At 32.3% G+C, this 15,595-nt stretch overlaps 1 protein-coding gene across 1 annotated transcript in view; it reads left to right on the top strand.

The window, feature by feature from the left end:
- Positions 1 to 14,406, top strand: part of LOC127738552 (glutamate receptor U1-like) — a 41,093-nt gene extending 26,687 nt beyond the window's left edge. Inside the window, exons 7-12 of the mRNA XM_052249839.1 lie at positions 207 to 301; positions 1,886 to 1,976; positions 3,528 to 3,855; positions 5,004 to 5,221; positions 8,159 to 8,424; positions 11,695 to 14,406. Coding sequence (XP_052105799.1) covers positions 207 to 301; positions 1,886 to 1,976; positions 3,528 to 3,855; positions 5,004 to 5,221; positions 8,159 to 8,424; positions 11,695 to 11,995 — 1,299 coding nt within the window. The 3' untranslated portion in view covers positions 11,996 to 14,406. The remainder of the gene's footprint in view (positions 1 to 206; positions 302 to 1,885; positions 1,977 to 3,527; positions 3,856 to 5,003; positions 5,222 to 8,158; positions 8,425 to 11,694) is intronic.
- Positions 14,407 to 15,595: the final 1,189 nt, after the last annotated feature.

Below are 15,595 nucleotides of genomic sequence, written 5' to 3'. Positions count from 1 at the left end.
GCCAGCAACTTACTCACCTTTATAATTCTATGCATGCTTATCTTTAGTTTCCCAAAAAGCTATCTATCTATAATACTACATTATTTCTAACAACTAAATTTAGCGCTTGTCGTGATGACAGTCTAATTTGAAAGTATTTGAGTGTGCTCTCGTATTTGAATTTGTGTTTACATGCCAGTCTTATTTAAGAAATGTATATTTTGTAGTGGAATCCATTTGTTGTCCTAGATAATGTAACACACAATTTTACTGGATTCACCATAGACCTACTACAGGAGCTGGCACATGAACTCAACTTTACGTAAGTTTCTATATTTAAAAGTTACCTAAAAGAATCAGATAAAAAAATTATCGTTAGATATGGAAATTATTTCAAGAATTGATTTCCTCGATAGATGTCCTTGCCATGTGCATGTCGGACAACTCGACAGTTTATTTTTTGGTGCCTTCAGTATTTTTTCTTAGAATTTTGCATGTATGCATTAACTTTTGTTATCATTATTGCAGTCAACAATACGTCAATCACAGCTTCTCTTGGCATGCGGGGATTTCGGATGTGGATCATTAAGTCATTTATTAGTCTGTGCATGAGGACTGTTAGATGTCTATTTTTGCGATTTAAGGTGTTTGATTGCCAACACTTTGACCTTTTATCGACCTATAAATTTTCATAAACTATAGAACATTATCTGAAAGTGAAGTTGTTCACACAAAGCACCCAATAATTTGAAAGTTTTCAAATCTCTTAAAATGGTTGTACTACACAGTTTTCGATGATCGACCACATTTTATTGTGAAAACAAACAAAAGAAAGAGATATCGCAGAAGAGGGAATAAATTGTAGTTTTAGATCTTGAACTTTGGGCGATTTTAATTGTCCTATAAATCACCAATCGGTGAAAAATAAAAAAGAAGTAACTTTTAATAATAAATATAATCTTTAAACTCTATAAACTCATCTTAGATACGAGGATTATAATTTTGTACGACAGACGCGCGTATAGTTTACAAAAGACGCATCGGTGACACTCGAATAAAACTTACGAAGTTCAGGAGCAATGAGGACCCAAAATTCCAAAAGATTTTCAAATGATACATTCAGATATGTATAGAACACACCAACCCATCGTATACGACTGGTTTAAAATAAATTCATTCGTTATTCAAGACATGTTGCAGTAATTCTATAGAAATATACAAATGTACAGATCAAAAACGAAAGCGTCAGAGAACACACCCAATTGAGAAGATAGGAAATTATTTTCACTCACATTGATGCTTTTAACTTCTTATTATATCCCGCTCTGAAAGAGGGGTAATATTGGTTTACCCTTGTACGTTCGTGTGTACGTTTGTCATTTCGATGAAGGTTTTGTTGTATTTTTATCATAAACTACAAACCATAACGTTCTGAATATTGGTATCAAGCTTTATGTTACTTTTTATAACGTGTGCATGTTCACATTCATTGCTTATCAAATTTCTGTATACAGAATACTTACATATTCTAACAGATAATGACCATGTATCACATTTTCGTCACATAATTCTCAGGAATTTAGTATCAACCTTCGTGTGAGCATGGTATACATTGTGATGTGTTTTCACATCCATTCCTCACCAATTTTCTGTTAAGGAAAACTTAATACTAGTAGATAAATAAAAAAAAAAACGCAATATTTTACATAAAAAGTTTTATAATATGCAGAATTCTTAATCGTTAACTTTTTGAAGGGATGAACATAATCATTTATAATTATCATTTCCTCAATCGCTAAAGATTTTTATAACGCGAATCTTTCAATACAACATAGTCCCTTCTAATAAGACTTTTATAGTTGTCAATAAAGAAATAAATGTGTTATACTGTTAAATGTTGTTGTAGGTATGAAATGACATCCCCAGCAGATGGTCAATGGGGTATAGCGACAAAAAATGGATCATGGACAGGTTTGGTAGGACAACTTCAACGAAGGGTAAGTACTGCATTTGTTTTTAAAGTATTCATTTATCTGTATTTTTCTACGAGGTATCAAACCGATTTTAGTGCACAGGACACGTGTTTTTGAAATAAAAGTCACCAAATGTATTATGACTAAAGGTTTAAGACACCAAAGAGTATATCTTAAAGGGACTTTGTTTTAGAAAAATTGAAAGTACTTTTGTAATTAAAAAGTATACACTTGTGAAGTTCTAAATTTCTTAAATATACTTTTATTAGGAAAAAAAAATAAAGTAAGACACACTATATAAAGCCAAGAATGGTTAGGCGAAAATTTCAATGGGAAATAAAAAATCACAAGTCGGGAAAAACAGACAACACAAATATTAAAGAAAACAATAAAAGGAAGGACAAAAACAGTTATAAAATCTTATCAAAGATACCAAGCTTATTACTGGAACAGTTAAAAGGCCAAATCAAATACGAAACTGAAGATCATTAAAAAACAAAAGTTGTGCCAATAACGGCAAGACAATCTATGCCTGGTGGTAATAAAACCTTAGTGTTTTGAATAATTCAACATTGATCAAACTAGAGAATTTGCAAAAAAATAACAATGATATTTCATGTCAACACAAAAGTGCTGACTACTGGGCTGGTAATACTCTCTGGGACGAAATATCCACCACCAGTTGCATCGAATGGGTTGTAATATTTAATCATTGACACAAGGCTTATAATTTGAAATAGACCAGACGCGCGTTTCGTCCACATAAGACTCATTAGTGGCGGTAGATTCAAAAATGTTGTAAGGCTCAATCAAATATGAAGATGAAAAGCATTAAAAACAAAAAAATCCAAAAATTTGCACCAAGTACTATAAAACACTCCCCTGTTTGAGCTACACGAATCTCATAAAAACAAAATTTGAACGATGCTGCTCATGAAGGGTAAACAGTTTCTTTTCTATTAATAAATTCCATTGTGTTACTCGAGTTAAAATCTGATGAGAAGTCAAAATTGTTGATAACACAAAACATTTTAACGTCAATGGATAAGTAGCATTACCGACAGAAACAATGCATACATCGAATAAACAAAAATAAAACATGAGTAACTCAAGAACAGAGGCAAAACATGAAAAAAACTGACAAAAATTCAATACTACAAATACAGATCAAAGACAACACTAATCCCAATCAAATAACTAAATTTTAAATCAGGTGATCTAGAACGGTAAGAGAATCCTGCTCAATTAGTGAATTTTATCCCCATCAATTAAGTCTTCGTATTTAACTATGGATGCAGTTGTTCAGAGATTAAACTGAGCTGCAGAGGCGGTCGAATACTGGAATGTGGTATTTGAATAGTAATTTGTATTTAACATATTTTTATGAAAATATAGGAAACTCAGCCAAACACTTGCAAAACTATAAACTGCCATGAAATTGAGGTAGTTTGTCATTTCACGAAAAATTCATTTGCAAAGATAAACAATTACCTGAAAATTCTAAAAATTCTGAATATTAATACAATTACTGTTTAATTATCAACTTTCTGATTCTTATGTTTGCTATAATTCCAGGATGTAGATATAGTGGCTGCCCCCTTGTCAATACAGACAGACAGGGAACGTGTTATAGATTTCACAAATCCATATTTTTATGAATCATCTGCTATCTTAATGAAAAAGCCTGATCCGAACTTAACCAAATGGAGAACACTGATAGATCCATTCAGCCCTACTGTCTTGTTATGTATATTTATTTCCTTGCCGATTTCATCGTTCTTTCTGTTTTTCTTCGAAAAGTACAACCCATACTATAGAAAAGTAGAGGATAGAAGTAAAGTTCGAGGATTGCATCATTTTTCAGACTCGTTTTGGTATATGTATGGTGCTCTGTTGACACAAGGTAACTTTTAACGTCTTCTTTTTTTAAAAGATATTGCAATACACTTTCTACACATGGTTTGTGGTAGAGTATGTTAGTATCTATACGATTCTTCCAATATTTTTCTTTGTTTTTATTATTGTCACTTTGATATGTTTTGCCTGTTTTTAACTGCCACTGATAACGGAATTTTAAAACAAACAGTAACATTTTCTTCTTCTGTAAGAGCGGCTTCAAATATGGAAAATGAACATTGATCTTTCTTGACATGAATCTTAAATGGTTATAAAATTTCAAAAATGTAATCCATTAACTGCATTTCATCTTATTTTCCTTAATGTTGGATAAAGCAAAAGCAATCGAAAATTTAACAAACAGAAAGGTGGTTTTAAATCCATCCATTAGCTTGCATTAAAGCAATTGTTGCATTAAAATCATGATTCAATATAAAAACAATATTTTAATCAAATTGAAGAAATGCATCCATCTTAAAAACGTAAAAGTATGTCCTTTTGTGTTTGACTTTCTTAACACTAGATATTATTGAAAAATTATAATGATATTCTATGGAAAAATATGAAAATCAGAATTTATAAGTTTAAAAAGAACAGACGATCATATGAAAAAGTCGAAAAGTTTCACAAACTACTACACAAAAAAACCTAAAGTTAAGAAGCATGTGTATGTTACTTTGATTTGTCTCTTCTGAATTGATTAACAAGTTTTAAATATCGGTAAACTACTGTTGCCTTAATTTATACCACCAATATTTTTCTCTAAAAGAGGTTGTGAATTTGATCACTTTGGAAGAAGTATCAACTTTTATTGTCATTTGATATTTATGACGTGAATACTTTTAATCATTGGTAATTGTCCCCTAAAATACCTATTGCTGATTTCATGTCCACGGCATTTCACGATTCCGTGTTTCAATCCATAAAGAGATGGAAACGAAAAAAAAAAATAACAGATGACCATAAGTGTTAACCTTCAGTTGACTATTGCTCAGAGACATTTGAATATACTTCACAATTCGGATGAATAAAAGTCTTCATAAAAATTTTCTTTTGTATTATATATATATGTATTAATAAAACGTAATACCATTTCATCAACCAACCCTACAATGTCCTACCAAATTTACGTAATTTACTTTTTTATATTGATAGGTGGTGAACATATGGCAGATTCGTCATCAGGCCGTACTCTTTTAAGCTTTTGGTGGATATTTTGTATAATTATGATGGCTACTTACAGTGGTAACCTAATTGCCTTCCTGACAGTGACAAAAGACAAACTACCTTTCACAGATCTGTCAGGACTTATTGCTCAAGATAAATATGAATGGGGGACTCAAGGGGGATCTGTTTTCGAACAAATTTTTAAGGTAAAGTTACAGCTTTCTGTTTATCTTTTTGCAACATAATGTTAATGACTATATAGTGAACAAAACTGTTCACACAATAGTCATTACAAATACACGTCGTAGATTCACTTTCGAATATATTGTTTTCATATAATATCAAGACCGAAAGAAGAGTTTTAATTTCCTGTTTACAAAAGTATGAATTATTCGAAATACTAAGGATTTTCTTATCCCAGGCATAGATTACCTTAGCCGTATTTGGCACAACTTTTTGAAATTTTGGGTCCTCAATGCTCTTCAACTTTGTACTTGTTTGGCTTAATAACTATTTTGATCTGAGCGTCACTGATGAGTTTTATGTAGACGAAACGCGCGTCTGGCGTATTACATTATAATTCTGGTACCTTTGATTTACATCAGTGGAAAACACAGTTTAAGCTACAAGGTCTCGAAATAACAAAGTAGAATATAGAAAATGAGAAACTTGGCACATGCTATTAAAACCGTTTCTTTATAAATATATCATCTGTAAATGTAATATTCATTCAACTTTGCAATTGGAATTCACCAAATGTTAAATACTCCATGAAATTTCTTCCAATTTGAAAATGAGGAGATGTGGTATGATTGGCATTGAGACATCTTTCAAACAGGGACAAAATAAATAGATGTAAACAATTAGAGGTCACCATACTGCCTTCAACTATGAGCACAACTCAGACAATAAATATAAGAATAAAGAAAGCTATAAAAGATCCAAACATGACAAAATGTGTAACAATTCAAAGAGAAAACTCACGGCCTGATTAACGGTAAAAACAACAAACAAAATAAAATATGTCAGACAACCACCAACAATAACCAATGAATTACAAGCTTGTGGCGGAAAGAGATAAACAGAATATAGCTTAAACATCCCCTATCACAGGACAATGGTGAAAGAGCTGGAAAATCGGGTGTGCATTTGTTGGAAGATAATCAGTATGAACCTTTTCTAGACATTAGTGTTCCTTTTGTCGAATTTACGTTGTAAATTTTCCCAAAATTAATTGGTATACACGTGTACTTGTCAGAAGTGAGGTTTTGCATTTGAATGTAATGTATAGCTGGAAAATTACAACGTTTAGCATGTTTAGGATTCGTTGGTATTTATTATTTAACATGGTATTTCTAAGTTACAGAGAGATGTACAAAAGTCATCCTTAAGAAGCTCATTGAATTATATTATGATATTACGTGTACATCAATAGTTGTGAGATAAAATTCATGTAAATAATGCATTCATTTCCCTAAAGTACTTTGATAGTAGGGTGCCCAGTGTCCAAAAAGAGATAACGAGTTTAAGTTAACGGATAACACACGGCAATTTATAGGAAAATCATTATATTTTACAATCATGATTGTCGTCGTAAGTTCTCATAGTCACGATTTTCTAAATTTCGTGTTTTTACAGGGTACCTTTAAATACCGTATTGTACGTGGAATCTTTAGCATGAAAAATAAAGTTGTTAAGCTCTTTCTTGGTGGTTATTTGAATTTATTTTGCTATAAACGCATAGATGTAGGGGCGGCCAGCTGGCTAAACGTGACTCTGCGTTTTCCTTGAAATTTTAGCTTTGACCTTTGACCCAAAGTTAAGAAAATCGTGACCACTGTAGACAACAACGACATCAATATTTCGATGAGGCTTGTTTTCCTCTTTCCAATGATATCAAATACAGCCGTGTGTTATTACGTTAACCCAAATCGATCAAATTCGTTGACTAGGCACCCTACTATGACCCTTTTTAGTCTTTTGAATAAATCTATTTGTCAAGCACTGAATGCTATCACTTCAAATTTAAAATTCAATCAAAGAAAGTCTAGCTGTTAACTAGAAAACGAAACCATGTGATTAGAAAATGAAAGAAATTCGATTAGAAAAACAATTGCTAATATTTTTTCAAGCATACGTGTATATGTAAGCCTTTTTTCTGGTAGTTCTCTTAGTTTCCATCAAATAATTTTTAATATCTAAAACACTTTTAGATTTTGAAAGAGACCATATTAAGGCACTGTACTTTACCTGTTTTCTTAATAAGTGTGAAAAAAAAATCATCAAATATACCAGGATAAAAAATTTCTACTCAAGACGCGCGTTTCGTCTACAAAAGACCCCTCAGTGAAGCTTGAATCAAACAATTTAAAAGGCCATATAAAGTACGAAGATGAAAAGCATTGAGGACCAAGTCCGAAAGGTTTTGCCAAGTACATCTGATATTAACATGAAAAATAGGCCACGTCCACTTGTATTTGTAGTATTTGTATTTTTATCCATCTGATGAGTTAAGCCTCTTTCAACTGATTTTTATTGTTCGTTCTTATGTTGTACTGTTACACCACTGTCCCAGGTTAGTGAAGGATTGGGATCCCGCTAACATGCTTAACCCCGCCACATTCTGTATGTATGTGCCTGTCCCAATTCAGTGGTTGTCGTTTGTTTATGTGTTACATATTTGTTTTTCGTTCATTTTTTGTACATAAATTAGGCCGTTAGTTTTCTCGTTTGAATTGTTTTACATTGTCATTTCGGGGCCTTTTATAGCTGACTGTGCGGTATGGGCTTTGCTCATTGTTGAAGGCCGTACGGTGACCTATAGATGTTAATTTCTGTGTCATTTGGTCTCTTGTGGAGAGTTGTCTCATTGGCAATCATACCACATCTTCTTTTTTATATTATATACATGCAAAAATCTCTAATCGCTTTCTTTCTATTTATCTTTTTAATATGTTGTCCAGTTTATGATGTACTTTGAAATTACTAGTTATAAGGAATCCCATAAAAAAAAGGAAAAATAAAATACGTATTGAAATCGTCTTCAAACAACGAAGAATAGAAATACATGTTCTGAAAGGGTAAAGTTTAGAACCGTATCTAATTGGCTCTGTTATTACTTCATGATTTTCGTTTATTTATAGACTTCAGAGTTACCTGAATATCAGGAGGTTTGGAGACGAATTGTAGAATATAATCAAACTGACACACGAGTTCTGAGTGTTAAAGGGGATGTACAAATAGAAAAAGTTATTGAAGGAGACTATGCGTACATTGGAGACAAAACATACTTTGATATGACCATGGTTGATAATTGTGATTTAGCGATGACATTAGCTGAAATCCTCCAATTGCAGTACGCAATAGCTCTACCAAATAAGTCCCCATTTACCAAGATGTTTTCAGATGAGTAAGTAATTTAGATTAAGCACCATACCTTCATAAACATTTACATATGTAAGCTAAGAGAAACAAAAGTTCTGTTTAAAGTAAAATGTAAAAAAGTGGCAACTATTTCAGGAATATTTACTATAAAAACAAATTTTACTATTTCAAATGTTAACTCAATCAATCTGAAAAGCAGATTGACATCGATTAGGGCTCGATTTTTTAATTTCTAATGTCACTTGAATTTTGTACAAACAACTGTACATTGCCGGCTTATTTGCATGTTCTTCAAAGTAATTGTCCATTAGATTGACGAAAATTCTGTCCGCAGTAAAAGGGGGTTTTCAGTAATACAGTGGAACTTCTGGATGATTTTAAATCTCGATCTTTCTCTGAAATTAATTCTATCAAAACTTTTGATTTTTCAACCCTGTATACCACCATTCCCCATGTGAAATTGAAAAATAGTCTAAATGAAATAATCTCAATGCTATTTTCAATACACAAATTGTAGCATACGCTATGAATTTATTGCTTTGGGATGCCATACGGCATATTTTGTTAAAAGTGAAATAAAAGGTTAAACATGTTACACAGAGGAACAAGTGATCAGTATGCTGGCGTTTCTTATCGACACCATATTTGTTGAATTTGGAGGCAGACTTTTTCGACAAATTGTCGGCTTTCCTATGGGAACGAACTGTGCGCCTCTCCTTGCCGACCTCTTCTTATTTTCGTATGAGTAGGAGTTCCTTTAGACACTTCAAGAACAAGAAGATCAAAGAAGCCAGATCATTTAATTTTACATTCAGATATATTGATGATGTTCTTTTCATTAACAATTCAAACTTTACTGATTGGGTTCCATTTATATATCCTCCGGAACTAGAAATTAAAGAAACAACTCACACCGCTTCCTCTGCCTCATTTTTAGACTTACACCTCGAATTTGACATAAGTGGTCATCCCAGTACCAGAATTTATGAAATTATAAATTTCACCCACCTTAACAGCAATATACCAACTTCACCGGCATATGGAATATACATTTCCCAACTTATTCGGTATTCAAGAGCTTGCAGCTGCTACTCAGACTTTAACGTCATCAGGGTCTGAACAGAAAGTTCATCGGAAGATACCAAGACCTTGTTGATAAATATTCCGTATCAACTTCATAAATAATACATGATGGTCTTGAAGTATAGTTTCTAGGTACTGACGTCGTTTATCATCTTAATAACGTGTTATAGTGTTCTTTTTATTTGTCTTTGCATATTTTAACCTTAACTATAAGGTCCATTTTTGGTATATACTTTTGGCGTGGCTAGGTATTCATACATCCCGCAATTGTGTTATTGTGCTATGGTCATTTTTGTATTCTTGTCTTTCATTCTTGCTTATTTACTTTGTCTATAGAGTGCCTTTATGCCTTTTTGTTTTTCTTTGTTGAAATAGCTATTATTTTTTTATAGTGATTAAGATTATAACACAATATTGACTGGTGTAGCCACATTTTTGCCATGTTTACCTATTATGTCTGTTTGTTTTGCTCTAACATTGTCGTCAATATAATGGAATTCTATATAACTGTCATATATGTGAGAGGTTCAGCTAGCTATAAAACCAGGTTTGATCCACCATTTTCTACCTAAGGGAATATCTGTACTAAGTCAGAAATATGACAGTTGTTTTCCATTCATTCGATGTGTTTGAGCTTTATTTTGCCATTTATAAGGGACTTTCTGTTTTTAATTTTCATTGGCGTTCGGTATTTTTGTTATTTTACTTTTTGAAAACAATAGCGTCATGTAGCCTGTTAAACCATAGCTGCTAACAAGGAAGCTATTAAACCAAGAGTTACAAATGGTGAAGTTGAAATCATCCCTTCGTAAATTTTGATATCGGATATGTTCCTTATGTCGTAACTACAATACCCTTCCCTTTTCACGAATGTGACCTACCGAATTAGACTATTTACCGGATTTGTAATAACATAAGCAACACGACGGGTGCCACATGTGGAGCAGGATTTGCTTACCCTTCCGGAACACCTGAGATCACCCCTAGTTTTTGGTGGGGTTCGTGTTGCTTAGTCATTAGTTTTCTATGTTGTGTCATCTGTACTTTTATTTGTCCATTTGTCTTTTTATTTTTGGCCATGGCGCTGTAAGTTTGTTTTCGATCTATGAGTTTGACTGTCCCTCTGATATCTTTCGTCCCTCTCTTCGAGAAATGTCCTTCATTGGAAAAGTTCGTCAATTATCCGCGCCTTTATGACGTCATTAATCAGATAGAGTGGCCCACCTGTATCCTTGCACTATAACAGTTCATCAAGCGTCTTCGTGATCGTCATTATTCAGGATAAACAAGAAATGATGTTTGTTCTGTTCGATACTTAATCATAATTCCCTAATGACAGCATTGCTGATTATCAATGATAAGAATTTATTTTTCCGAATAATTCGTGCAATACAGCACCAAATTTTTTCAACCGCTCGTTCAACATTTGAAGGAAGTGACGATGTCCCTAAACACACGAATAATGTTCACTAAAACCAAAGTTTTTGGCGGAAATGCAACGAACTCGAAAGTGGTCTATTGTCTGGTCACTGATGGTATTTTGTTTACTTTTTAGCAATAAAGACATGTTCTTATTATTGTAGACTTTCATCAAATATAACTTGAATGGTCTTTCTGAGCTGTAAACTTTGGAAAATATGTTAAATATTTACCTGTATACAAGTTTAGACAACTCATCAAACCTGTGTAGGAGTTACATTTAAGGATCCTAAAATATAACGCATTTAAATCTATAGAATGCATTTGTTTTAGTAAGCCATTTAAGAAAAAAATTAAGAAAGAAAGTTCAAACAACTCTACAGATATTAGTCGTAGTTTCTGACCTCGGTACAATAAATATTCAGAATTTTTATTCTTCTAGTCGTTGAAATTGACAACCAATGACACAAATGCTATTGATTTCATTCGTTGGATTTTTCATAGTTGTTAAGAAAAACATATATGGAATTTAAAAAACAACCTTAAAGGTCGTCTGAAATGGATACAACATAGTCATTCTACTTGCAACAAATTTAGAACAATGACAAACAACACAAAATTTAATTGATTTAAAACTCATCAAAACCACTTGAGAAAAAACACAGAAAGAAAATTGAAAACATAGGATACTAATATAAACATACACATACAAATAATTTCAAACTGTTGTTTTCCTTTCATATTGTGTTTTTATAAAGTATTTTTTTTAAATATATTGTCCTTACTCTTCCAGGATTATTGCAATACATGAAAGTGGACTACTTCAGATATGGAAGTTAAGACATTGGCCCAAACCTGGATTTTGCAAAGGATCTCTTCTTAAGGAGCCTAAAGCTATAACACTTATAGATGTTCAAAGTGCATTTTATATGATAGGAATTGGCATTTTCGTGGCTTCATTTACCCTGTTTATTGAGTTTTTAAAGCAGACATACTGTAAATGGAGAGAAAAGATCGGTAAGGCAAAAGAGAAACCCGAAACGATAAGACACGTAAGCACAATTCCAAAATTAGACGAATTCATATCTTACTGAACTATTACTGAGCAAATCTAATAACGACGGGAAACGTTCACTTATTAAATGACCATGGGCTTTTGAAGAAGATACATCAAAAGTCACCTGATTTGTATTACGGTCATGGTAGCTGCAGGAAATAAACTACTGTTGCTCTGTGCTGAAAGGGAAAGATATACATCCGAATGACAATGAACAACGATTTAAAAAAATGAAATTAGATAAAGATCAACAACAGATACAGTTATTTCTTAAGTCAACACAAATAAAACAATGGTTTAAAGACGCGTTTATGTTTTTCATATGATTTTTGTTATAAATCCTTTCAAAGCATTTGTTTTTTTTACCGATACGCATATTGTATTATTCATTGAAACACCAAGGAACTTTGAACTATTATGTTGTTATACGAATTGTATTATTGTGTTAAATGAAACAAATCTTTGTAATAAGTTTTAGTTTCTAAGATGGCATCGTCGAAAAATGTTTTTAGTAAGTAGGACCAGGATGAGGTAGGATAAGAGCCATTTTTTGGCCGCTGGAATTGAAAGAATTTGTCAAGTTCTTCTATCCTTTTAAAACTATGCTTCTTCAATAGGTTTGCCTATCAAAGACTAGTATAACATACTTTGAACACTATAATATATATATAATAATAAGTCTTGATGTCTCTATGTTGCTTTTAAAACCATCTCTTTTAGCTCTCGATTTGGTTTTACGACTTTTTACATTCAAACATCAATGTTTACTATCTTAAATATGCAGTTATAAATACAAAAGCATAATTTGTTCATTTAAACGAATATGTTAATAGCCTCAAACTGTTTTAGCCAAGGTTGTCTGAAACAAACTATTCAATTGTAGACAAAATTAGTCATAACTAAATGTTTGACCATCAAAATGTGCAGTTATGATGTCATTTTACTCTAGTAGTATTTGTTGGAGTTTAGTGCTATTATAGTTGCCTGCTACTTGTACACTTGTTTTCATCAAATGTTTACAAAACATTTTTCAAAATCAAATTTCATTGAATTTAAGGGTCAGTTTTGATGCTTCGTGAAGCCACGCCTGAAAAAACCCAATTTAATTGCGAATCACAAACTTTTGGCTGCCTTTCAAAGTCTGTTATACGAAGTTCTCTATGAAAACAAAATAATTTGCTGAGTAATGTTACGTATGATGTGCAAGAAATTGAATCGCCTATAATGCTGTTGGAGCTTTTGGTAAATCTATTTTGACCTACCGATTGGTTTAAATTTTGGAACGCGTTTGCGTCGATAAAACTTACATGCTGTTTTTACATAACGACTAGTGTATTACGCATGCTCCATTAGAATCGACCAATAAGAGGGACATGCCTGATACTACATTACAAGTGAAATATAAGAATTGTTTTAGATTTTTCTTTTTCACACTAATGCTTGATATACATGCTCTTTCTGAACAGTTCTAGCAGTTATCATTACTAGTATGCCTTCTGCATTCATTTGCGCATGTTTTTGAGAAAACGGAATCATTTAAAAAAATCAAGTTTTAAAACTTTTGACATGTGAGAACTAGGTAGACTAAACTTATTAACCAATGAAAGTGTTTAAGAAAATATTTTCACATCGAAGGAAATGCACATCGGTTAGTTGTTTATTTCAAACTGCAGTAATCGATTTTAATATGTTTTAAGAATGGTGAACGGGATTGAAATTTGTTAAGTTTAAACATTTTTTTTTTTTTTTATCTTATATCAAAGGACGTTGAAAACAACGATTGTGACTACTTCATTAATTTTGTATTGGCATACAATTTTTTTCATTTTCTCTCAACAGATACGTATATTTTCAATTCACCAACATACAATCAAACCTTTTTATTAAACCCATTGATGATGAGTAATAAGTGATTGTTTTCTCATTATAATAAATATATATTTAACACTTTAAGTTGAATATTTCCTTTTTGAAATACTGGCAAACTGTAACGAAAAGGATGAAATTATACTGTTTTAATCAATTCATGTATAATTCTATTATGACACAACTGGTGAAACGAGAACCAATATATTGTACATGCAGCCTTTTTGTTATTTTAAGAGAGAGAGAGAGAGAGAGAGAGAGAGAGAGTTTAAATTCGCACATCAAAATGTGAACTAAATTTGTATGACTTATAATGTTATATAACGATCTTTGTTATGTGTTGATTTTTTCTAATTGGGCAAATAAGTTAAGCTTAAAGTTGGAATCAAATGCTGACCATTTTTTATGATATTACTAAAGTCTTGATAATGTTCTTCCATTTATTATCATTAGAATTAATTTCACTTTTAAATACAGCGATGTCACACGTCTAATGTAAAATATAGTTTTCAAGTACTACTGGTAATATTTCTAATGTATTATAACATGTTTTACAATATGAATAAATTTTTGTACAATTTACTCAAGCTCTTCTCTTCTTATGCTGTATGTTTACTTGAATGGAAAAAAAAGGATTCACTCAATTATATCCAATATTGTATATATAGGAAGGTGATCTCAATTTATGCTTCACGTTCACCTTTAATGAATCTGATCGTTAGTTTTCAAACACACAGATGGTAATTTATGTCACAGATGGTACCTTTATACTTTATGGCACTTACCTCCGAAACTTATATTTGACAAAGAAAACGACTTTTTTAGCCATGGCGTTGTCAGTTTGTTATCGACTTGTGAATTTGAAAGTCTCTTAAATTTCTTTTGCCTCCCTTTTAATTTTATTTTTACGAGTGAATATTTGCTTCCAGGAAATAGTTTATACCCAGTTAATAGTTTTTGAAACTATAAACTGGTAAATAGTCTTTTGATGAGGTAAATTAATTAGTCTACAATTTTATAAAGAAGATACATACTGAAGTGTACTAATTATAACAATAAGGTGTATTGTAACACGTTGAATGTTCGATTAATGAGTTTTAACATGGGTAAAGCACTGTTGTCTATACAGAAAAAAAAACAAAAAAGGAGGGAATCGCATGAACTTCAAAAGGAGCGAGACCGAGTGTGTCGACAGCAAAAACGTGTTCTTCTATGCATACATCACCCGCCATTGGGATATGAAGTCAAAATCAAAATGACATAATCGATAAAAGAACACAATCAGAAAATCTACAGATCAGACGGCTATTCATGAATCTAAAGATTTAGGACCGCACAAATATGTCGCTAATGTTTTCAGGCATAGGGAACGACCTCTTCCAGTTGCACGTCAAGATCAATCCAAAAATCGGGAAAAACGGAAAATTCCGGATTGTTGGTGGAAATAACCTTCTTTAGACTGCCGTACCTATATCAGTTTCTATCCAAGATAAGCACTGTTGTGATAAATGTGTTCACGGGGGTTCAACCTACATGCAGACTACAGTGGGACACATCTATCAGCATCCCCTCAGTCTTGCAGTTCAAGAAGTAGGTAGAAAATGGTTTTGACGCTTTCCGCACCAGATACCAACTTTGGGCCGCATATCTCATCTCCTCATTAGACCCATCCTGCCCCGTGATCCCTTATCTTGGCTTTATTGTCATCAATAAGACACAACAGCAGAGTTTAGCCCCTTTGCATTTAATTTGCTTCGTTTTGAAAATAAAC

This window comes from Mytilus californianus, unplaced genomic scaffold (assembly GCF_021869535.1).
Source record: "Mytilus californianus isolate M0D057914Y unplaced genomic scaffold, xbMytCali1.0.p SCAF_4, whole genome shotgun sequence".
Classification (NCBI taxonomy): domain Eukaryota; kingdom Metazoa; phylum Mollusca; class Bivalvia; order Mytilida; family Mytilidae; genus Mytilus; species Mytilus californianus.
Note: the sequence above shows the minus strand (reverse complement) of the source record. Positions and strands in the feature narration are given on the sequence as shown.